Below are 23,311 nucleotides of genomic sequence, written 5' to 3' on the forward strand. Positions count from 1 at the left end.
GTGAGAGAAATTGAATGGAGCGTTTGAGTCTAGTTTCCTTCTTTCCCACCAAATTTTAGAACGAAATGACAATTTTGCCCTTAATATATCCGAAAATGATAGTTTTATTTGATAAAATGATAGTTTTGTTAGATTAAATCTAGACCACATATTTTAAAAATGTGTGGTGGAGATTTAGTTATAGGGTTATCACACAAATTGGGGTTATCATTATAATGCACCCCAATTTTAAAAACCGAACTAGAGACCAAATCTGGGCCATTAGATCTAGTTTTTTTGATGAGATGTGCTGTTGTGAAAAAATTTTCGGCTTCATTACAAGCCCATTTTACTTCATTATATAGGTTTATTACTTCATTTTGTACGTAATACCTTGAAACTACAACATGTTTTTACTTGCTTCCAATAGGTTTTGAAATGATTCAACATATGCTTCATTCAAATTCATTGACGTGGGTTTTTGCTTGATTAACATTTAAAAATGCAATTTATTCAAGTGAGTTTATTACTTCATTCAGAAACGTTATTACTTCATTGGATAAGATTTTTACTTCATTCCTGTAGGACTTCAAATGCTTCTACACATACTTCATTCCAATAATTTATTACATTATTCCATGTGTTTATTAAACCATATTAGCGCCATGGCGTTGGTGATAGATATTGTAGAGAGAAAGAACGACACGCGACGGCGAAACCACATTTACGTACTAGAATGAAGTAAAAACCTACTGGAATGAAGTAAAAACCTACTAGAATGAAGTAATATATTCTGGAATGAAGTTAAATCTTCGTAACATGTTAGTATGATTTATTTACCTTCAGATGAATTAAAATAGGCTCGTGATGAAGGCGAAAATAATTTATAAATTTCTGTATCTTATCTATAAAAAAGTAGATCTAAAAGCCCTAATTTGGTATGGTTCGGTGGTTCGATCTTTAAGAGTGGATTTGTGGATAATGGGACTCTATATAGATATATATAAATGTCAACAGAATTATGTGTTGACATTTATAATACACTGAGTTGATAAATTAACAATTTAAAAAAGTTAGCAATTAATCACATATCTATTAAATATTGATATAAATTCCTATGTATACAAGGAGTATTTCACTAAAGTTTATCCAAAACAAAAAATTTTGATATTTCAAGAAAAGTAAGTGCATAAACCTCTTTGCGTGCAATTATTTTAAGAAAAGCGCATGATCCAAAAGATAAATTTTATCAATTGGATCTTGTTTAATACTAACAGTTAAAGCTAGAGACTTTTTCCTTGCAATTTTATTGTATCTTCTTGAAGAACAATATAATATCTGAATGAGATGCTTTTCTCTCTATTTCATAACTGATTGTTAACGTTGCTATAAAAAACTAATCGTTTAAGGAGACAAGAACTGAGATACATTTTTAACGCTCGATTTTTTTTTTAAACTAATTTTAATTTAGAACACAAAAGAAAGTGTCTCCAGGTTGAAGATAAATTGTTTATTCTTTTGTTTTTTTCTAGGACGTTTTATTTGTATCTCCTAATTTTAATTGAGACTATAACAATAAAGACACTTGACATACAAATTAAAATTATTAATAGCATTAAAAAATGTTCTTAGTCTTTTTTCTTTTTTTTTGGTGAGTACAGTCAAGAATCCGATCAATTAATGACTATTTGATTTTGATGAACTAACGTAGAAAAACGAATCGAATGATCTTCCAAAATTGAGAGATTAATTTAGAAGATCATACTACCATGTTATAATAAGTGTACCAAATTATTGGGTAGATACGATTTTCCCTAATTATATCTTAACACGGTTAGTTTAACTTTGTTTAAAGCAAATTATGAAACTGACACGTGACATTAATACATCCTTATGTAATAGCAGTAGAGGATGAAAAGTGGATACATAAAAGACTATATAATAGAGTATCCAATTCGGCAAGTTCGGCTTATTAATTATTTGATAGTTATTTTAATTCAATTAATTATCTAAATCTACATTGATTAATTAGTATTATCACAGTGTGATACTGTACCAAACAATTTGATTATGTCATAAATATTATACTATATACCTTGTACAAGCAACATTCATGAATACTAGTATTATAGTTTAATTCACATTACCACACATTTATCTTTCATAGTCATTTGATTTGACTTAATATGCACCATAAAAATGTTAAATAATGTCATTAATTCTACAAGTTAAATGACTATCAAAACTCAATTTATACTCTTATTACATAAAAATGATAAGTAATGTTAGGCAAGTTCAATGTTAAAATGAATGATGACAATCTTAATCACGAAACGTGGATATAGTAATCCATATTTGAACACTTATAATTCTTTCACTTGTTAACTTATTTTAGAATTTTAGAAATTTTTGTATTCCTATGTGGATAGTTTATGATAGAACATGGATAAAATGTGTTAAGTAGAATGTGAGATTAGTGAAATAGAAATATTAACATTTTTTATTATTATATTGTTATTTAAATAAAAAATGAAACTTTATATCTCAAAGGAGGGGAATATTATTTAAAAGAGGTCATGCCCTATGGTAGCCATTGCATATCATCCGTATAATATTACTTCCTCCATCCCCGATTAAGAGTCACACTTTTCCATTTCAATTCGTCCTCAATTAAGAGTCACACTTTTCCATTTCAATTCGTCCCCAATTAAGAGTCACACTTTATTTTTACTATAAATAATAAGTAGGTCTTACATTCTACTAACTCAATTCACTCACTCACATTTTATTATAAAACCAATATAAATAATGGTCTTACATTCCACTAACTTTTTCAACCAACTTTTTTTAAAATCCGTGATTAAAGTGTGACTTATATTCGGAGACGGAGAGAGTATAATAGCAATATACATATAAAAGTGTTGAAATAATTGACATTTTTAATATTGTGCACTTCACTTACATACAAAAATTGTACACCTAATATCACAATAAATAAGTGTAATTTCTAAAAGTGGAACTAGAAAGTTCGAAGCTGAGATATTTTCTCGAAAAGGAGTGTATCTTCTTTTTATAGTAAATCAGTAAACCTACCTACCTATATCAATATCAGTGATTTGAAACCCTCGGAAGATTTACCGCAACAAATTACCGCGCAAATTTAGTTCAACCGCAGAAAGAGAGAGAGAGAAAGTAACTTTTACTTTTGATCTTGGCTCAATCCAACGGCTGGTATTGTTTTTGATTCATGCTTATCACTCCATCGCTTCATCCTTTTCTCACCATCCTCCCCTCTCTCTGTAAAAACCCCTATAAATCTCACTCCGATTCTTCCTTACCACTCCGCATAATTTAACATTAATTCCAAGCAAGGACTGTTGATGGAAACAACAGGATTAGTCTATGCTTTGTTATTCTGAAAATGTGCAACTAAAAGTGTATTTATGAGATTTAATAGTTTAATTAAAGTTTATCTGAGATGGTATATGATTGGCGGAATTTGCGTTAATTAATTGAAGAATCTTTTTTTTTTTGTCGTTATTTTCTGTAAATTTTATGCATACGTAGTGCATCCTGAGATGATACCGGAATCGGACGATGATTATAATGAGGAGCTCGTACATGATCCAGCTTACAGGTCTTATTATTACCAGAATGGTGGTGGAGGTGAGTCCCTCTTTGCTATGCAGCCGGGGTTTGGTGGTTTAGAAGAGGAGAAGGTACTGCAGGGGGAATGGGGTGCTCATGGAATCATTGGATATCCAGGCTTGGGTGTGGGGAATAAGCAGAAGAGGATTGCAAATATGGTTAGTTTCTTTGAAGCAGCATTGTCATCGGTGTTGAAATTTTGGGCATTCAAATTTTATTTTTTTGCATCCTTAATTGTTCTTGTTTACTTCAAGTCGAGAGCTGCATTGTGGGATTTAGGTTTTGTGGCTTGATAAGGTTCAGTGGTAAGTTGTGTCTAGGGGTATCTTGGCCTCACATTTTATTTCTTTTTTTTCTGATTGCTTTTCGGTGTATGTAATTTTTGAAAATTGGAACCGCCTCCTTTTTGTTATTGTAATTTCGTCGCTGTTGACACAATTCCTTGCAACAACTTCATTTGCCGTAGATCTTGCAACTGTCTGTTAACTTGTGACGTTTAACTCTGTGCAGGATGGCGTAGGATATCCAACAACTGTTTCTAGACGTCCCTCTCTCGTGGCCAGCCAATCTAATGGAGAATCTGAATCCTCTGAGACACATGTGGTTTTCCATCACGAGTCAGCATCATTGAATGCATTGCATTCTGGCACAAGTATGCAAAGCACATCTCAAAGTTATGCCTCTGCTATGGGTTCTTCACCAAGAAATCTTACTCCTGACCTCGTCAGATCTCCTAGTCCTCGCATTTCTGCTCTAAGCGGTGATAGAATGAGCTCACTGGACCAGAGATATGTAAACATTCATGACTTATATAATGAAATTTCACCTGAGGTGGTGCCATCTGCAGACATCATCACTTCTTTGTCAGGCTTGAGCCTATCATCAGGCACCATGGGGGATGTGAGGAAATATCAAAAACCTCAGATGCAGGATAGAGTTGATGTCCACTCACAAAGGGATGATGTTCCCTTCAAACAATATCCTTATTCAAATGGCATCTTGAAAGAAACATCTATGCCTACTTTGAATTGTCTAGGAAGTTCAGCATCCCACTATCTCAACACTGCTAGTCTAAATTTCTCCTCATCAAACTTTGGTTTAGGTGGATACCCTGCGTCACCGTTAGTCATGGGCAATCAAGTTGGTGACTCAAGAGCTTTAAGCGGCGGCTTACCATTTGAATCAGATTTATTTGTTGCAGCAGCTGAAGAGAACTATGCTAGACTTGGAAATCAAAGCACATTGGACGCTTTTCCAATGGCACATACAGATCCATCATATCTCGATTATCTAATAGCAAATGGGTATTCTTCTGTAGCTCTTGATAATCAACGAATGCATGTGGAATCTCTAGCAAATCCACCAGTAGATTTTCTTGGGAATCGAAATGCTTACTTTGAAGCTTCGCTTAGGAGGTCACAGTATGGATCGGGTTTTGGGAAATCAAGTACTATGAACAATGGTTTCCATGGAAATTATGCATTTGGTCTTGGCATTCCTCATCGTGGAAATCATATTAGGTCTCCAATGTTTCCAAACTGCCCCATTGCATCTGGTGGCTCTGACAGGAACGTGGAACAGATTATGTGTTTCCCATCCACTTTAAGAAGCATGGCTCACAGTTTTGGGGGACCATGGCCTTCTGGACCTGGCTGTAATTTGGAGGAAAGCTTTGCAGCTTCATTGTTGGATGAGTTTAAGGGAAACAAAACCAGGTGTCTTGACCTTGCAGAGATTGCAGGTCATGTTGTTGAGTTCAGGTACACTTATTTATCTAGTTTTAAATGTTTGTTACTGTACCAGTTGAAGTTGGTAATTTACAAGTTCATCACAAAGATTTCCTGGACAGTGCGGACCAGTTTGGAAGTCGTTTTATTCAACAGAAACTTGAAACTGCCAGCGCACTAGAGAAGAACATGATTTTCCTTGAAATTATGCCTCAAGCTCTTCCCCTGATGACAGATGTGTTTGGTAACTATGTAATTCAGAAGGTAGTGATCCATGTACTATGTTTTTTTTTTCTTTCAACTTCTCTCATTCTTAGATCTCACTATTTTCGTTGTAAGAACTATTTTAATAGCACATATTTTGCCTTCTTTCCTTCCTATGGTTTCAGTTTTTGGAACATGGAAGTGCTTCGCAGATTAGGCAACTGGCTGAGCAACTAATTGGGCATGTTCTGACCCTTAGTCTCCAAATGTATGGTTGTCGCGTCATACAGAAGGTAATTTAACCCATTGACTAAATGTCTGATGACTAAATCATCTGAAACTGTTGTTGTCTGGATTTATTTCACTCTCTTTTGGAGCTAAATAGATTTTTCCAGCACCTGTGACCTTAAATCTATATGTCTTGGCGCTTCTAAATCAAGATATACATCTTCCAATCAAATAGCAGTTGGCTAATCTTTCAGTTATGCCAGTAGACTACTAAGCAAGCACAATTCACCTTGTTGTTCTGAGACTTATGTATTTAACCCATTGACTAAATGTCTGATGACTAAATCATCTGAAACTGTTGTTGTCTGGATTTATTTCACTCTCTTTTGGAGCTAACTAGATTTTTCCAGCACCTGTGACCTTAAATCTATATGTCTTGGCACTTCTAAATCAAGATATACATCTTCCAATCAAATAGCAGTTGGCTAATCTTTCAGTTATGCCAGTAGACTACTAAGCAAGCACAATTCACCTTGTTGTTCTGAGACTTATGCATGTTTCTAGAACTAAGCTCTAACTATAGCAATGAGTTCATATGGTCGATTTATTCACATTTCCCGATAACCATTTTGCTATTTCTTGATGTTTACTTGGCTTTTTTAGACTTGGAAACAAGTTATGAATGAGATGGAATCTTGTATTTCCTGCTGATTTTCTTAGTTATATTTTGTTATAATCCTTAGTTATTATTTATTTGTTGTTGATTGGTTTAAAGAGTATTTAGTCATTAGTCTTCTTGGTTTAGATTTACTGTGAAATTGCTGTAAAGAATAAGAGTCTTCATGCAATTGTTATAAATAGGTCTTCATTAGAAGAGCTATGTGTGTGTGTTTGGGGAAATTATAATAGGACAATAATTTATCGCATGACAGTAGTTTAGCTAGCCGTAGGCCTCTTCGGAGGAATTTACCTTTTTTAATTACATTGCTGTTCATTCATGTTATTTCCATTGTATTTTTCTGTCTTCCTGTTCTTCCCTCTTTTCTGTTTAATTAATTAATTAAGTTACCTGAGTAGATATATAACAAAATGGTTGTATAAACAATTGTAAAAGAATCCCTACTTCTGAACAGCCAGATGCTGTGAATTTCTATACCAGGTGGTTCCTCCCTTCAAAGCTAATGCAGACACTGTTTAATTTTCAAAAGTGATGGTATTACAGGGGGAAATTTATTACCATCAAGTACAGAACATTCTTGACCATATAAAAGATGAGGCTGTAAAGCATGCTTAGCTGTCAATGTTTACAAATTGTTTTCTTCTGAATTCTTCAGGCACTGGAGGTCATTGAACTTGACCAGAAGAAAGAGATGGTTGCAGAGCTTGACGGGCATGTATTGCACTGTGTGCGCGATCAGAATGGGAATCATGTCATACAAAAATGTATTGAGTGTGTACCTGAAAATTCCATTGAGTTCATTGTCACTACATTTTATGATCAAGTTGTTACATTGTCTACTCATCCGTATGGTTGTCGAGTAATACAGGTTAGTCATTTTTCTTCCATCTCCTGCAAGTTAAAGTAAGGCCACCTATGATTCTAAAGCTTTGTTTTCTGAAACAGAGAGTCATGGAGCATTGTGATAGTCCCAAAACTCAGGCTGTAGTGATGGAAGAGATTATGAATTCTGTTTGTATGTTAGCTCAGGATCAATATGGAAATTATGTCATTCAGGTTCGTTACAAATTCTTGAGCATCGTGTATGTATGTCAATATGCTTTTTTTTACTAGAGGCCGGGGGCATAGTATTTTCTCCTGGCTTTGTCACTTTGGGTCCATTGCTCACTCTAGCTATAGTTTTGGTAATATAATTTGTAATCGGTAATAGGTCGATATGTTAAATTTTTCCTTTACTTTTTTATATAGGTTGGTGTAGTTCTTTTCCATGTATGTGTTACCATTAGTCGCTAACTCTGCCTCTGTCATGATAGCATGTACTTGGACATGGAAAGCCGTCTGAGAGATCTGCTATTATTCACCAATTAACTGGGAAGATCGTAGAGATGAGCCAGCAGAAGTTTGCTTCCAATGTAATAGAGAAATGCTTATCTTGTGGAACACATGAAGAACGTCAGGCCCTGGTACATGAGATGCTTGGCAGCACTGATGAAAATGAGCCTCTCCAAGTTAGTAGATTCATATGTTAAATTCAGAATTTTTAACAATTTTCTGATTTCATTTTTCTCCTTCAATATCGCTATAAAGTTCACATTTAACCCCTTTGTTGTATCTAATCTACATGTTTAGTTTTATTATTCAATGTATCTCAGTTATGCGAGTTTAAATGGTTTTGGTTTTGTACCAATCTTACAAACACACGATACTTTCAATTTTCTTGACTTTCTATTTCTGTGCCAGGTAATGATGAAAGATCAGTTTGCAAACTACGTTGTTCAGAAAGTGCTGGAGACGTGTGACGACCAGCAACTTGAACTCCTACTTAACCGAATTAAAGTTCATTTAAATGCTCTTAAGAAATATACGTACGGGAAGCATATTGTTGCACGTGTAGAGAAACTTGTGGCTACCGGAGGTATTTGTTTTTGCTCTGGGTACCATTATTTCTCATTTATTTTATTCGATCTGATAATATCCTCATTTGCCTGTTAGGTTAAACAGTTTTATACAGTCTATGTGAGATGCACTATTTGTTATGATTGCAAGCCCACTTTTTTACTATTTTCGCTCCCTGTGTGTATAGAAAGTATTTAATGATGCTTGGTGATGTATGTATCATCATTGATTAACAAAGATCCTGAATCTCTTGCAGAGAGGAGGATCAACGCCCTGTCTTCATATGCTGCTTAAGTGGAATGAGGAAACTTTGTACAGACTGACGGAAGTGTTTGAAATAAATAATGTTGTTTGTACTTCTGCAATTGTACATTCTTAGTTATCAGAATGTACTTAGAGTCAGGAGGCTTAGATGGTAATCTTGCTAGGTTACCTTCCGATGATATAGGTTTTTGGTGCTAGTTGAGGGTGTAAAGACGAGGGGGTAACTGAATGTGTTGTGATCGTGACTGTACAAATGTTGCCTTATGCAGAGTTGTAGTAGTAATAACTTAGGAGAGCCCCGTTTTTCTATATGTATGGATTCACAATGCTTTGTTTTGATTAGAAACTTTGTTCAAAATGTGTTTTTGTACTCAGCTTTCAATTCCATACTAATTTTAATAGAAAATTGTTGTCTGGATTTAATTTTACCTTACATGGAAGTAGTGCCATATCATTCTTCTTCTGTTGACTTGTAGCTCAATGCGGATATTCTTTCCCTTCTGTCTTGTCTTGATATATTGCTTTATTGCTATTTGGTTTTATCATTGTAAGCATTCTAGGCACCTACAGGGCTACATGGATTGAGCATATTATGTGAAATGTTGCAAGGATCTCAACACTTGTAGGTTTCCCAAGTTACTGGTTAGCTCATTGAAGGAGCCTCTAAGAAGAATACGTTAACTGGTCAGCTCTTCAGCTTCAGGTATTTATTTAGGCTGATTTTTCTTCCCTTTTTTTTATCACCATTCTTTGTCTAATGTATTCAGCATATTTAAGTCTGTTCCTGTATATTCTGGGTTGAAGCTCATTGTCCAGCTCTGTCTGAAGTAGATTCCAGATCAACATCCATCTCCTGGAATCACAGATGGCGCGGAAGATGTTCTCGTTTTCTCCTTATTGGTAACAGCTCTGTGCTCTTATATCTCTTATTGCTCCGTGCCTAGTGAACCAAGAAAATCTAGTAATTAACAAGAATCTAACCTAAAAAAAATACGATTTCACTTGATTATGCACTATTTATGTACCTCCATAGCATCTATCACCAACCTTAACTGCTACTCCCTCTCTCCCATTCAAGACGACCACTTTGTTGAATGAAGGGGGGAATTCAGGTGGAGTTGTAATCAAGTAGAGAGAAGAGAGAAATTGTATTCCAAATACGGAAAGAGGATATCTTAGTTGTGACTAACTAAAAAGGGAAGGTTGATATTTCGAAAGAGAAAGAGGAGTATATTGTTTCGAATCAGGCTTCACAGGCATCCATAGTACGCCCCCATGTTTAATTTGCACAAGTGAAGGTGTTCTGTTAGAGTCTGAATTTTCCCTGAATCAATTCAAAGTACTAAATCAGGGCTCGAACAACTCGACAGCAATTCATTCTTACTGTTTGCTTCATATCTCTGTATATCTGTTTAGGAACTCATTTACATGCCCATCAACAACGATATATGGAGATACGGAAGTGTGAAGATCTCATCAGTCACCTTCTTGAAATGTCATGTGGATGGATGTCGCTCTAGTCGAGCTTTTCTGGCATAACATAATTCTTCCTCTATCTTCTGACGGTAGGTCATAAAACTCTGCCAAAGCTCTTATTCTGGCATAATCGGCAGGTTTTCCTGGACCTAACTTTCTTCGCCCATTTTCATCTCATCCAACGAGCAACGAAAAATCAATTTGCTGGCATACGTCTTCTTGCTCATAAGTGGTCAGATGTAGTGTTCAAAATAATCAGGGTCAAGCGGTTTAGGCCTGGAACTGGAATCGTAGTCAACGAACTTTGGTTCTGAACTGTGTCATGCAACTTGCCGGGCTTGTTTGGTTGATCACTTCCCGTCCCCGGAATTTCCAGGCCGAACCGGCTGCTCAAGCTTAATTTTTTTCCTATGCTAAATGTATTTGTACATCGCCACTAAAATGCATGAGATGATTGCAAGTAAATAATAAATGTTGTGTACTGGACTTGCATGGATTTATTTCCAGCTTGTTTTGTCAACATTGAAACAGTGAAAGATTATACTTACCGTTGTAAAATTAAAGGTTCGATAGCTTCATCATATGTTGAGGTATTTTATTAAACAGCCCAGGACAAGTTTTTTTCTTCGATTTTCCAACAAAAATGCATGGTTTACACAAGCAAAATTTTTAACTCAAATTTCATCTATAATACCTACATTCTCAAATACTAACACAATCAACTCTCCAATCTCCATCCTTTTCTCATATCACACACACTCTTCTTCATCTTGTCTCTCAACTCCGTATTAACAAGATATACTCTCTGTTTACTCCAATTTTTCTCAAATTGTGTCCTAAACTCTGCTCAATTTGTGCGAGTTATTATTGTCTCGAGCATACCACAGATGCGGACATCCGGTTGTTGAGTTGCTCTTTTCTGTTGAACTTGCCATGAGGACCGTTGGTCATTTCAACAACATAGCTGAGTGTATGAGAATCCACCTGAAATAAGAATTAAACCAACAGTCCCAATTTGTGGTCTACGATGCAGAAGTCTATAGTTCCTTAACACACTGATTGGTTGACATTTGCAATGGTGAAGGTTGAGGCTCACTTGTGCCTAAAAATGAAGGATGATATCTCATTGTAAAATTGATTTTCTAACATTGTTGGTTCATTTCTCTTTTTGGTCGGATTCTCAACCGATCAACGTGTAAACATGAGAACAACAAGAGCCAATAGCACCATGAGACATTACAAGGTGTGTATAACTACTCCTTCCGTCCCTCATTAATTGACACCGTTTGAGCGTTAAGAGATGTAGAGGCAAGAAGCAAAGTATATATTACTATTAGATTTACAAAAAGTAGAATAACAGAAAATGCAAAGTTGGAAGATAGGGAATTTGTATAATTAAAGAGTGATGGATGGTGTATTAATTCTCTAGAAAGCACCCCTGTCGATAGCATCCTTGTTGGCATCTCCAAGAGCAGCATCCTTCAAATATTTGTCAGCCAACTGCACTCTCTTCACATTGTCCTGCTCTGCCACCAGCATGTTTCCATACTGTAGCAGCTTCTCCAGCGTCATCTTCGGCTGCTCGAACACCGGGGGCCCGTCCCTCGAGTTCACCAGCTTCAGCCCGATGTTCTCGACTCCCACCCCGGTCACCCACTCGCGCACAAGGTCATCATACACCCGCGCCCTCAGAGCCCCGAAGAAATCGATGGACTGCCCGGGGAACGTGTCCACGAGCTTGGTGATGGCCTCATCGGAGACTCCATCGGTACGGAAGATACCCTTGCACACCCCAATACGGTCATCGCGGGTGGGCGCCCAGTAGAACTTCTCCATACGCCCGTCACGGATGAGGGGCGCGTACAGGGTGGAGAAGTCGTTTCCGGTGACAATGATGGGGACACGGGCGTTCTCCTGCTTGTTGTACATCCCCGGGAGCTGCACGTTGGTCGGGTTATCCGCGATGTTCATGAGCGTGGCATTCACCATCTGGTTGTTGACGGTGTACTGGGTGGTGCCACCCATCCGCCCTGCTCCCGCGTCCAGATCATTGATGAAGAGACAGCACATCTTCCCCTTCTTTATGATGTCCGCCGCCTCCCTGTACCTCTGCCTGATCAGCTTCGCGGGCTCTCCTGCGTTCCCACTCTCCAACTCTCCCGCGCTCATCATGATCGGGTTGATCCCCATCTTCCGGAACACCAGCTCGCACTGGAAGGATTTCCCCTGCCCCTTCCCTCCCCATACACCCAAAATCAACGGAATCTGCATGCGCATACATTTTTTTTTATTATTATAAGGCCTTTTAAGGGGTGGGCAGATAATAAGTCAACTCTAAGTCAACCAGCATACCTTAATGTTGGGGAGTGTCATGAAGTTCTTAGACAAATGGACGACCAATTTGTCCATGAATGCTGGGGCGATGTATAACCCGTCCAGCTTGTTGTCCAGGTTGTACTCACGGAGGCCCTGGCTCAGGTACTCGTACGAGCTGAGGACGGGGTCGTGGGTCCCCATCCCGCTCGGGGCTTGGAAAAGGGGGTCCACCATGCCCTTACCCCTCGTGATGTCCTGCTGATCGTCGGACACGTCCTCGATCAGCCCCTTCCACCTGTCTCCATCCGTCTGCTTCACCTCCGCCACCACTTTGAAGCTCCCCTTCCCGCTGCCGCTAGATTTCACGACACTCGCCTTCTTCAGGCTCGACCCCAGGAACGAGGACGTTGGCACCGCGCCTCCTCCGTTGGATCCATTGAAGTTCAACTGCAACATAAATTTTCACATTGCATTATATACACTGAATTAATATAGTTAAGGCTAATTATGTCTATATGATCAAGAGATGAAGGTAAACCGGGACGCGGTTGACGGCTCCGATGGTCGACACGGCGGCGGCCATTTTAGATGCAGAGGGTGATTTAGTGGCTGTACAAGTACAACAGTTGAGGTAGGAGAGGGTTATTATAGCAAGGGGAGTTTGAAGAGAATACAACTTGAGAATTGAGATTGGCCTATCATTACCATTCAGCCACACAATTAGGATTGCTTACATGACACGTGGCAGCTGGGTATTGAGTGGGGTTGGAATTGGAAATTGAGTTTGAGGTCAATATTTTTGGTTAACTCTACTCCACTTACATTAGGTCATCGTTTAGTTACAATGCAACCCTTTGTGGAATTATAGCCTAAAGAATTATCATGTTATTATATATGGTTTACAATTCTGAAAAGTATATTTGTTTGTCTGCCTGTGAATTGTGATGGTTCTGCTGCATTATTTGTTGGGGGATTTATCTTCTTATATTTTTGGTTTGTGTGTGAAATACCTAAGAAAATAATGTCTAGGATGCCTCAATTCAATACATATATTGATATTTTGTGATGGATAGAGACGCTGGAGAATTACAACCTTACATGTCTCTCTTTGGAGTTGGAGTTTTTGTTCTTGAATAGGGATTAGGCTTATCAGAATTGGACTGTTTCTATTAAACTATTTTGGTATACATCATTTTTATTTTCTTGAGAAGATAAAGATGAGCTGAGCTCAGGTCAACATCTGAGAGAACTACAAAGTAATAGTAGTATGTATTTCAGCAAAATATTAATGCGGATAAATGAATGCTTGAGAACAATTGTTACAAATTTTCATGGTTCTGACCTTGCATGTTAAAGTATTGTTTCAATTATTATAGTAGTAGTAGTAGTAGTAGTATTTTTCAACACTTAACCCAATGAGTACGCCTGTGTGCTGATTTCATTGTGATAGTATATATATATAGCACAAGAAGGATTGAGTACATAATCATTTCGGGGCATCTCCGGCCCTTGTTACAGTGGTCTTGCATAACAAATTGGTTAGGAAATTCCACCCAACATGGTGATAGATTTTGTCAAAAATAAAACTAAATTAAGAATTAAAACTATGGAAGAAAAAAGAAAAAGAATGTGAAGGTGGGAAGAGTGAATTGTCGAATGAGAGACTTTATGGAAATAAATTACTTCTTTCGTCCATAAAAAATAGACAAAGTTATAAACGGCACGGGTTGTAAATATGGATTGTGGGGTGAATGATGTGTAGGGTTACTATTGGTTTAAAACTTTCCATTTTTAGACTTAGTCTAATTTTGGTGGATGACCTAAAATGGTAAAACTTGTTTATTTTTTGTGGACGGAATATTTTTTAACTTAAAAAAAATTCAAGTATAGTACTCCCTCCGTCCCGAAATTCCCAAAATCCAATACGCGATACCCGACCCGAATTTGATTTCGGGTACCCAGATACCCGATTCGGGTATCCAGTCAAGAAAAATCGGGTATCCAGTCCCGATTGTAATTTTGATTTTTTTTTATATTTTTTTGAAAATTAACTACAAAGTTTTACAATTTATTTAATAATTATTTAATTCAAATGAATTCAATACAAAGTTGAAGTAGTATTGAAGAGAAAATAACTACAAACTTTTAGACATACAAAATTCTTGTAGTAGTTCGAATTTAAGAGAAAAATAACTACAAACTTTGAGAAATACAAAATTCCTAAATTATAATAGTAACATATAAACATCTTTCATCCATCCATAACAAGAAATTAAATTACATTAAAAAATTAAATTACATATTGATATCTTTCATCCATCCACATGTAATTAAGAAATTAAATTACATTTTTCATCATTCATCCATCCACAATAAAAAATTAAATTAAATTACATATTTCATCCATCCACAATAAGAAATTTGACATATTAACATCTTTCATCCATCCACATGTAATTAAAAAATTATTTACATTTAATTATACTAATAACATAATTTATTAATTTTTTTAAAAAAATCGGATAATTCGGGATATACCCGATTGGGTATCGGGTTACCCGACCCGATACTCGATCATCCAAAATTCTCACTACCCAATCCCGATCTGATACCCAAAAAATCAGGTTTCGGATATCCAAATATCCGACATTTTCAGGTTTGGATATCAGGTATCAAATACCCAGTATCCATTCTGACAGGCCTACATAAGAATATGCACTTTTGGTTAAACACAGGTTTTAATGCACAATTGATAAAGTAAGAGATAAGTAAAAAGAAAAAATAATTAAAGTATAGTTAGTGGAGAACGGATCCTACTTGAGAAAAGTTTTTATTTTAATTTAGAAAGTGCATATTTTTGTGTGATGGACTAAAAAAGAAATAGTGTATATTCTCATGGGACGGAGGAAGTATCATGTTGTACCCTGCGATTGGCTCACAAAATCACATCTTTATTGGCCATGTGTTAAACACATTGCATTGTCGCGTGAGCACAATGGCACTGTCGATGCTCTAATATTCATTGTAATGTTATACACTCTCCTTTCCTCATAGTTGAAGCTACTTTTTGACACAGCGTTTAAGAAATGAATATTTAGTGTGTTAAGTAGATAGATAAAAAATAAAGAGAGAGAGAAAAGTTGAGAGAATAGAGTAGAAAGTGCATAAAGTAAAGAGAATAAAGTAAGAGGGAGAAAAATGTTTATTATTGTTATTTATGGAAATTACTCAACTACGAGGAAACTTCCCAAAATAGAAAAATGACTCAACTATGAGGAAACGGAGGGCGTATATAAGTAATCGGTATTTGTTTATTTATTTGTTGGGTAGAAATTTGAAATTAATATAGCAATATTATAATTATTTTTCTTACAAATAATTATATTACATTAAAAAAATATCATGAAAAGATCAAAATGACATGTTTGGATTATCAAGAGTGGAACAATAGAACCCATGTGGTGCCTGCGGTCTCACATCGCAGTGAGGTGGAGTAAGTTGAAAGTGGTCGGGGATTATTTAGTCAACAGAGGATCTATAAAATCACATAATTTGGTTTTTTTACTATGTTTTTAGGTTAGTTGCACTAATTGCCAGTTAATATCAAGATATCCGTAGTTCACTAGATTGTACAGCCACTCGCAGCAGTACCATATTTGTTTTTGCTTTATGGTACCAAAAAAAGGAACTAAGTATCTTTGTATTTTCCTTCGGCAACTAAGTCATGTTACATATAAATTAATGTTGGGTCTCTCTATATCTTTAATTCTCACTATACAAGAAATTGTGGGGTGCAAGTGAGAGATCAAATGACAGATGAGCAAGATTGAACTGGCAAATCCTTTGAAATAAAAATAACAATCAAATATGCGATCTGATTTGGTAAAGGAAGTAAACCTACGTGGATTTCAAACTATCTTGTGATAATCTTTTATGGAATGAAAGATAATCACAAGTTACCACGTACAAATAAACAACGATAAAGGCCTCGACTGTACGTATAATCAGCAGCAGGTTTCAGGCTGTCCCACAAAATGTTACCAATGACTGCTGCATATTAACTGAAACAATCATTTTCCATTGCAGGCGGACATGTCTGGAAAAGCCCAGAATGACAAGATGAAACGCTTATGCAGACAATAATGGATGGATCCTGGAACAAGCAATGAGATCATCAAGGCGAGGCTACTTGAACAAGCAGATCATTAAACTGCAATCATTGTTGACCAAGTAGGCTACATACAAATGTTAACGGAAATGTATCTTCCTCGGGGTCCAAGTTTCATTTTGTAGTTTCTAGATTTGGTCAAGATTCATGAGTTCAAAACCAACATCTGATTCTAACTTGTTATAAACCTAAACTGGAGGTTTTCAGATTCAGTTTAACAACACTCCTGATACAAAAATATTGGTATGATCCAGGATTATATAATCAAATCAGCTCCAAAATGGAAGTTGTGCCACCATTTATGCACAAGATACAAAAGGCAAGAGAGCACTGATACCATATTAATTCAAAGAGAGGCAGATGGGTATCGCAGTGGACCTAGAAGGAAATCCGGAAATTCAATATGTTTAAATACTGGAGTCATCTTCAATCCAATAAGTTTCACTTGTGGATTTGAGTGCCCATCAACAAAAACATCTGTAACCTGAAAAACAATCACCATTTTCTAATCAATGGATATATAGCAGTTGCAACTCAACATCCTGAGTAAACAGCATAGCATAACTAAAGTACCCTATCAATCTTAATGCTTCTTATTTTGAAACCAGACCTGTGTGCAGCCAAACAATTTCAACACTTCTAGCAATAAGCATGAATCAACAATCAATCCCAGTGCTTCATTGGTTAAATTGCGACACCAGGATAGATCCAAACTACGTAAGTTTTTGCAATTTCTTGCAAGAGATAGAGCAGTAAGCCTTGAAACCTGAAATAAACCACACAGCTGTTTACAAAAAAACATGTATGAATGCCAATCAAAATCATACAGACAGCGGAGCCAACTAAATGAAGCACTACTTTCTTCTGGTCAATGTATTCTTTAACCTTTCTCATTCTCCTTCTCCAATAGGATTTGTATACAAGGCAATAAAACTAAATAAACTTGTCCATGCTTCTGGTATAACAGATATAATAACAGCTACTGAGAATGATTTTTAGGGTGTAGTTACCGGAATGCATTATTTGAGATTGCATTTCGTTACTGGAATGATTTTTAGGGTGTATAACAGATATAATAACAGCTAAATAAACATATATTTGAGATTGTATTTCGTTACCGGAATGATTTTTAGGGTGTAGTTAACCAAACAAATCTTACCTGTATAACATTATTAAGTGACAAGCACTTGAGAAATGCCCCATTAACATCAAGATATGCAGCAATAGCCTCATCACTGTCCAAACATAGAATAGGAGATCTCAGCAATCAGTTTCCAATTCCAACATTTGGTAAGGTAATATCAATAAACAAGCCAAGTGACTTAATGGTGCACTTAAAACCAAGGCACAGACTTTAGAATAGGCCGAGATCAAGCTCTGATACAATAATGTACTCTATAGCCAAACATAATGCAGCTAAAGTGAATAATTTGATACCTGAATGAGTTGCGACATAATTTTAGCATCTGAATTGCCTGGCAACCATTTGCAAGATGACCTATGGAAATATCCGTCAATTTGTCCAAGTTTGTGAGGTCTATTGCTTGTAAGTTAGCACATTTATCACCAATGACTTGCAAAGAAGAATCGGTCAACTCCCTGTAAAAAGTTCACACCATTAATAAAATTTTGAACACTTAAAAGAAGCCTGAAAATATATACATCAATATTATTGGAAGACACCAACTTGCAATCTGCTAAAACAAGCTCCTTCATTCTGGAACCGTGTGTGGAGACAAATTCACTAACAAAATCATCAGAAACTGTTAGAATTCCAGCTACAGATAGAACCTCCAGATTCTCTAGCATTTGCAGAGCTGGGAGAATGAGCATAGCATCTATCCCATGAGAATTATCAATGTATAATTCCCTTAAAACTAATCTCAGTGAGCTGGCCAGAGAACAGATTCCTTCAGAGGTAAGCAGGGGGCACTGACCGATATCAACAGATTTGAGAGAAGGAGCAGCTGAGGCAAGCATATTAAGTCCAGCATCTGAGAGACGATATGCACCTTTCAAGGATATCGCTGTCAAATCAGGAAGACTATTTGGTAAACGAGCCAGGGTAGACTGTAGGACGTAGTCAGGCATACAGGCTCCACCTTGATCAAATTGTAACACCTATTAGATACAGACAGATAACATCAGGTCCTTCAGATGCAAAGTGCATGTAGCCGAAGCTGACTAAGTACATACAGCCCTGTCATGGGGTATCATAATTAGGTGAACAGGAGGTTACATCTTAAAAGCATTACGTCAATGTGGCAAAAACAGTAAATAAAATCATTCAGAAGCAGACAGCTACCTCTTCATATTAATTCACCAGCATGACAAGAAGAGGCATAATACAACTCAAGAGAAAAAACTGTGTCCAAGGTAATGTCAGTTTTATGGGCATGGAAATGCAAAATGTTCATTAGATTAAAATCGCACCGTTAACTTGCTGGTGTTGCAACCCCCAAATATCTTGACAAATTGCTCCTCAGATAACCATGAACAATCTCTCATGCGGATCTCTGTTGGAGTATCATGCACAAGCAATTCAAGAAAATGACCATCCATGCTTCGCTTATCACAAAGAAACCAACAGATCTTGTGCCTCAGTGCATCTGGGACAAAGTCAAGAGAAGTGATAGCATCAGCATTACTGGAAAGAATTGACAAGCATATGTCTTGCAACGAAGGAACATGCTTCTGGTGTCTACAAGACTCATGGTTCTTGGGGATCCACTTCAGTTTAGCCATTTCACTCACATCAGTAGAACCCCCAAGCTTCCCCCCATTCCTATTAGTTTCACGATCCTTAATAATTTTCATGGCAGTAGAAAAAGGACCAGGCCAATCTTCTATTCTATTACTGGTTTCAGGAGGTGCGACATCAGTTCCAGAAGCATCATGAGCACGGTCACCAAATTCATCTCGGGCAGAAAAATGAGCGAATCTAGACGCATTTCTCCTGGCAAAATTTCTGAAACGTGCCCTATGTGCACTTCTTGTATCAATTTCACTCAAATTAGTCCCTCTAACCTGAACTTCATCTGGCAGTACCTCATTGGGTGTTAATTGGTCATCACCTGAGCCACTACTTCCGTTCACATTCTCTATGCTAAGTTTCACTGTCTCAATGCCACTAGAGGGAGATGCCTCAGAGTCCAATTTCATTTTCCCTTTTCCTTCTTTGCTCAGTCTCCCTCTAGTAGTTATATCAGATTTAGCCTCTGATATACTCTTCACAGGTACATCATCACTACAATTTGTACCACTTTTTTTACTACGCTGAATTCCTTGCAATGAATCACCACCAATGCGAATGGCATTTATTTCTCTCTGTGGAACTCTCTTCCCTGACCTCAAGCTCAAGAAACCATTCTCCAGATTATCCTTTCCAGATGATTCAGACCCTAAAGCTTTCGTCTCCATGCTTGATTTCTTCTTGCATTGGCCAATATCCCGAGTTTCCCTCACAGAATAATTAATATCGCAACCAAATTCTAACCTGGCAGCACTCAAACCATCCTCAATCTTCACACTATCTTCTAACAACTCCATGAAATCTCCACCGTCCGAATCCTTTGAAACTTCCGAAACTATATTTGCATCAGTATTCCCATCGGAACCCCCAGCCCCCAATTTCATATCAGAACCACGTCTCTTCAGATTCCTTGTATCAACACAAGCTAGAGAAGCCCCTTCGACTTTCTTCCTCTTCCCACTCCCAACTCCAACACTCTCCCCTCCCTTTTTCGCCAACCGAGCACTGACTCTTCGCACATTTCCACTTTCAGAAACCATAACCAAGCCGGCACCATCGACAAACCCTATCTCCGGACCCAAAACATCTTCCTTCGGAGTGCACACATCCTTCAATGACGGATTCACGAATTCAGATGGTTTTGGCGGCGTCACAGGTTCAGCAACAACATTTCTCGGAGCCGATGCCTGCGAAAGCTCCGATTTCGCAGTAGACGAAATATCCCTAGACCTCAACACCGTCATTTCGACGCAGCCCTATCGAATCAAGTAAGACGAAGCAAATAAGTTGCGCATACCACGGTGCAGAAGAAAATCGACACAACAAAAAAACGCAACGAATAAACTCCACAATTCTCAACCACCGCATTACAGAGACGTTCACAAAAACAATAACACATTCATTATATACACAACAAATGCAAAAAAAAAAGAAAAAAGGAGACAGGGAGAGAGCAACTTACGAGCAATGGATGAGTGTGGAAGCAGCAGAGGACGGCGTGTTTTGAGATTTAAAATTGAGATTAACTCTCAAAGCTTGCAGGAGACGCTTAAGTTGAATTTGCTCTTGAGCCGCTTCGTATTTCCCGCCAAACAAGTACAGTTAACCCTAAAAATAGGATAGTGGCGGTTTATAGCTCCTTTTTCCTTTTATTTCTCTTTTTAATCCAACCGCAATATCTCCTCCACATTTATTGAAAGACAATTCTGATATGGAAATTGATTTTTAATTCTTTCTGCCACAGTATCATAACTAGTGTACCACCTGTGCATTGTCATCCTAGTGTTAACCCACGTGCGATGCACGACGAAATATTTTTTTGTCATACGATTTTAAATTATTAATCAATTAATTAAAATAAGAATAAATATAATTATATAAGATTTAAAATGGAAAAATATACTACTATATAATAAAAATTCAATAAACATATACTCAACTCATTTTACATCTAAAGACGTTAAATTAAACATATTTAAAATGGAATTAAGACATATAATTATTTGGACAATGATAAAGAGACTATACTAAGTGTTGACATTTTTGAAATATATGTTTAGAACAATCCTTCATATTTCTCTACTAAAGATAATAAATTGTGTAAAGATGAAGATAAATACTATGTATGTTTGAGTTAAGGATGCTACAATTCTTCCCTCTCTAAGAACTGTAAAAAATATTGGGATAAAATTCTGGAACCATATACACGCGGTATTGTAATCAAAGAAAAAAAATAATAATAAATGAAATGGAAATTACAATGGAAATTAGTCAAGAAAAACCCTCTTTCCGCAAGACAAAATTACATCACGGTTAGTGCTCTCGGGTCGACGTATTTTCCCCAAAGATGAAACGATTTCCTGCTAGCGTATATAACATCTCAAACCTGCTAGGCTCCTATAAACTTGATGGGACTCCAAAATCAAGCAAAACAATGTTCCTAAAATGTGCAATAAAATGTTGAGAGCTTGAGAGAGAATGAAGAATGTTTTGTTAGTGTATATTTCATCCACAACTCTATGCCTTTTATAGGTATAAAATTAGTACATGAGAGATCATGGAATAAAAACATCATAAATTATAAAATCAAGACAATATAGGTTACAAAATTTATTAAATGCTCCTTATTCTATTTAAATATTTGTAACCACCAATGAGTCATTGTAGTGCTTTAAGAATTAGTTAAATGCTCATTAAAATATCTAATAAATATTAATGAGAGTTACTTAAAATGTTCAAATTGGTCTATAACTTATAAATATTTCATAATAAGGACAAAACATATAAATATTTCAAAAAGGCCAAAACTCGCCTTTTATATATGTATAGATTTACTTTATAATAATCTAATATCTACGCTATACAATACAAAAATGAATATGTATGAAACAACAATTAGATATTAACATAAAAAGGTAGTACTTATTATTATGATAATCAACTACTGGTGACAAAGTGAAAAAGTGAAATAGAAAAACTCTAAAACTTAAGTTCTAACTTTTTTTTTTTTATAATGATACTATTATAATATATTAGGTAAAGTATTGGAAAAGTGTAGCTATAGTTTCGGGAAAAAAATTTAAAAGCACACACCTTTAATGAATTTGTTAAATTTTTTTTTGAATAAATGTTAACGTACCATTCATTATATTTTCTCCAATTTGCATCTATTCTTTCGTCTCCTCCTTGTAGCAAGTTAAAGGTTATGATAGTTGTTCATCTTCTTTGTATTATTCGTAATAATATATAGATTGAATAGGATAAAAATACATAAAACAACAAACAAGTATACGAAACTTAATAGGAAGAGTAAAGGTTAAATATGGTCCATAACATATGGCCGTTTTATCAATTTGGTTTTTAACATTATCATTTTGATTATTTGGTCCCTCACAAATAAACTCGGACCTGAATCGGTCCTCACTTAACAGAACCGTCAAAAAATAGACGGTGATTGCAATTTGACTATATTAAATTACTAATGGTAATTAATTATACCTAATTATAATTCTTAATTCCTATTAAATTACAAATTATTCATTTCATTTTGCAACTGATACTATCTTTTTTCCAATTTTGCTAATAGGAAAAAAATTATAATTAGGTAAAATTAATTACCATTAGTAATTTAATATAGTCAAATTGGAGTTATCGTCTATTTTTTTACGGTTCTGTTAAGTGAGGACCAGATAATCAAAAAGATAATGTTAATGACAAAATTGATAAAACGGTCATATGTTAGAGACCACATTTGACCTTTACTTTAATATGAATATAACACACATAAAAGAAAATTTTTGGGAATTGGTATTCATAGAACACTTTTGTAGTGTATTCCCCTGTAAAACCTCCCACTCACCTTGTAAAAGCTCCACTCACTCCACTCACAATTGAGAGGCCACACAAACGGCGATTAATATTACTACAATTCAGTAAAAAAAAACAATTTTATTTAAATAATAATATCTATTTAA

The 23,311-nt window shown here is 36.1% G+C and overlaps 3 protein-coding genes across 7 annotated transcripts; 1 reads left to right on the forward strand and 2 right to left on the reverse strand.

Annotated features, from left to right (window-relative positions):
• Positions 1-3,079: 3,079 nt before the first annotated feature.
• Positions 3,080-9,053, forward strand: LOC125224527 (pumilio homolog 1-like). Of its 3 annotated transcripts, none has more exons than XM_048127940.2 (10): positions 3,080-3,210; positions 3,610-3,785; positions 4,138-5,387; positions 5,477-5,618; positions 5,744-5,851; positions 7,121-7,333; positions 7,411-7,521; positions 7,779-7,973; positions 8,206-8,380; positions 8,618-9,053. In XM_048127940.2, the coding sequence occupies exons 2-10, from the start codon at positions 3,663-3,665 to the stop codon at positions 8,653-8,655; spliced, it is 2,355 nt and encodes a 784-aa protein (XP_047983897.1). In that variant the 5' UTR covers positions 3,080-3,210; positions 3,610-3,662; the 3' UTR covers positions 8,656-9,053. The 3 variants fall into 3 exon arrangements, with proteins under 3 accessions (XP_047983897.1, XP_088918732.1, XP_047983896.1); XM_089062606.1 differs by lacking the exon at positions 3,080-3,210 and adding an exon at positions 3,259-3,460; XM_048127939.2 differs by lacking the exon at positions 3,080-3,210 and having other exon boundaries at positions 3,259-3,785.
• A 2,351-nt stretch (positions 9,054-11,404) lies between these two features.
• On the reverse strand, positions 11,405-13,113 carry LOC125224528 (ribulose bisphosphate carboxylase/oxygenase activase 2, chloroplastic-like). The gene is made up of 3 exons (XM_048127941.2): positions 12,956-13,113; positions 12,454-12,864; positions 11,405-12,366 (listed from the first exon to the last, which is right to left on the reverse strand). Exons 1-3 carry the CDS (start codon positions 12,998-13,000, stop codon positions 11,527-11,529), a joined length of 1,296 nt encoding a protein of 431 aa, XP_047983898.1. The 5' UTR covers positions 13,001-13,113; the 3' UTR covers positions 11,405-11,526.
• Positions 13,114-16,220: 3,107 nt separating this feature from the next.
• Positions 16,221-20,971, reverse strand: LOC125222892 (uncharacterized). 3 transcript variants are annotated; one of them, XM_048125761.2, is made up of 8 exons: positions 20,800-20,969; positions 19,019-20,593; positions 18,273-18,706; positions 18,023-18,184; positions 17,745-17,820; positions 17,196-17,351; positions 16,964-17,069; positions 16,221-16,570 (listed from the first exon to the last, which is right to left on the reverse strand). In XM_048125761.2, exons 2-8 carry the CDS (start codon positions 20,579-20,581, stop codon positions 16,488-16,490), a joined length of 2,580 nt encoding a protein of 859 aa, XP_047981718.1. In that variant the 5' UTR covers positions 20,582-20,593; positions 20,800-20,969; the 3' UTR covers positions 16,221-16,487. The 3 variants fall into 3 exon arrangements, with proteins under 3 accessions (XP_047981718.1, XP_088919239.1, XP_088919240.1); XM_089063113.1 differs by having other exon boundaries at positions 16,923-17,069; positions 20,800-20,968; XM_089063114.1 differs by lacking the exon at positions 16,221-16,570 and having other exon boundaries at positions 16,952-17,069; positions 17,159-17,351; positions 20,800-20,971.
• Between the last annotated feature and the right edge of the window lie 2,340 nt (positions 20,972-23,311).

Source organism: Salvia hispanica, chromosome 1, assembly GCF_029641045.1.
Source record: "Salvia hispanica isolate PSC_SH4W2 chromosome 1, Shi_PSC_v1, whole genome shotgun sequence".
Taxonomy (NCBI): domain Eukaryota; kingdom Viridiplantae; phylum Streptophyta; class Magnoliopsida; order Lamiales; family Lamiaceae; genus Salvia; species Salvia hispanica.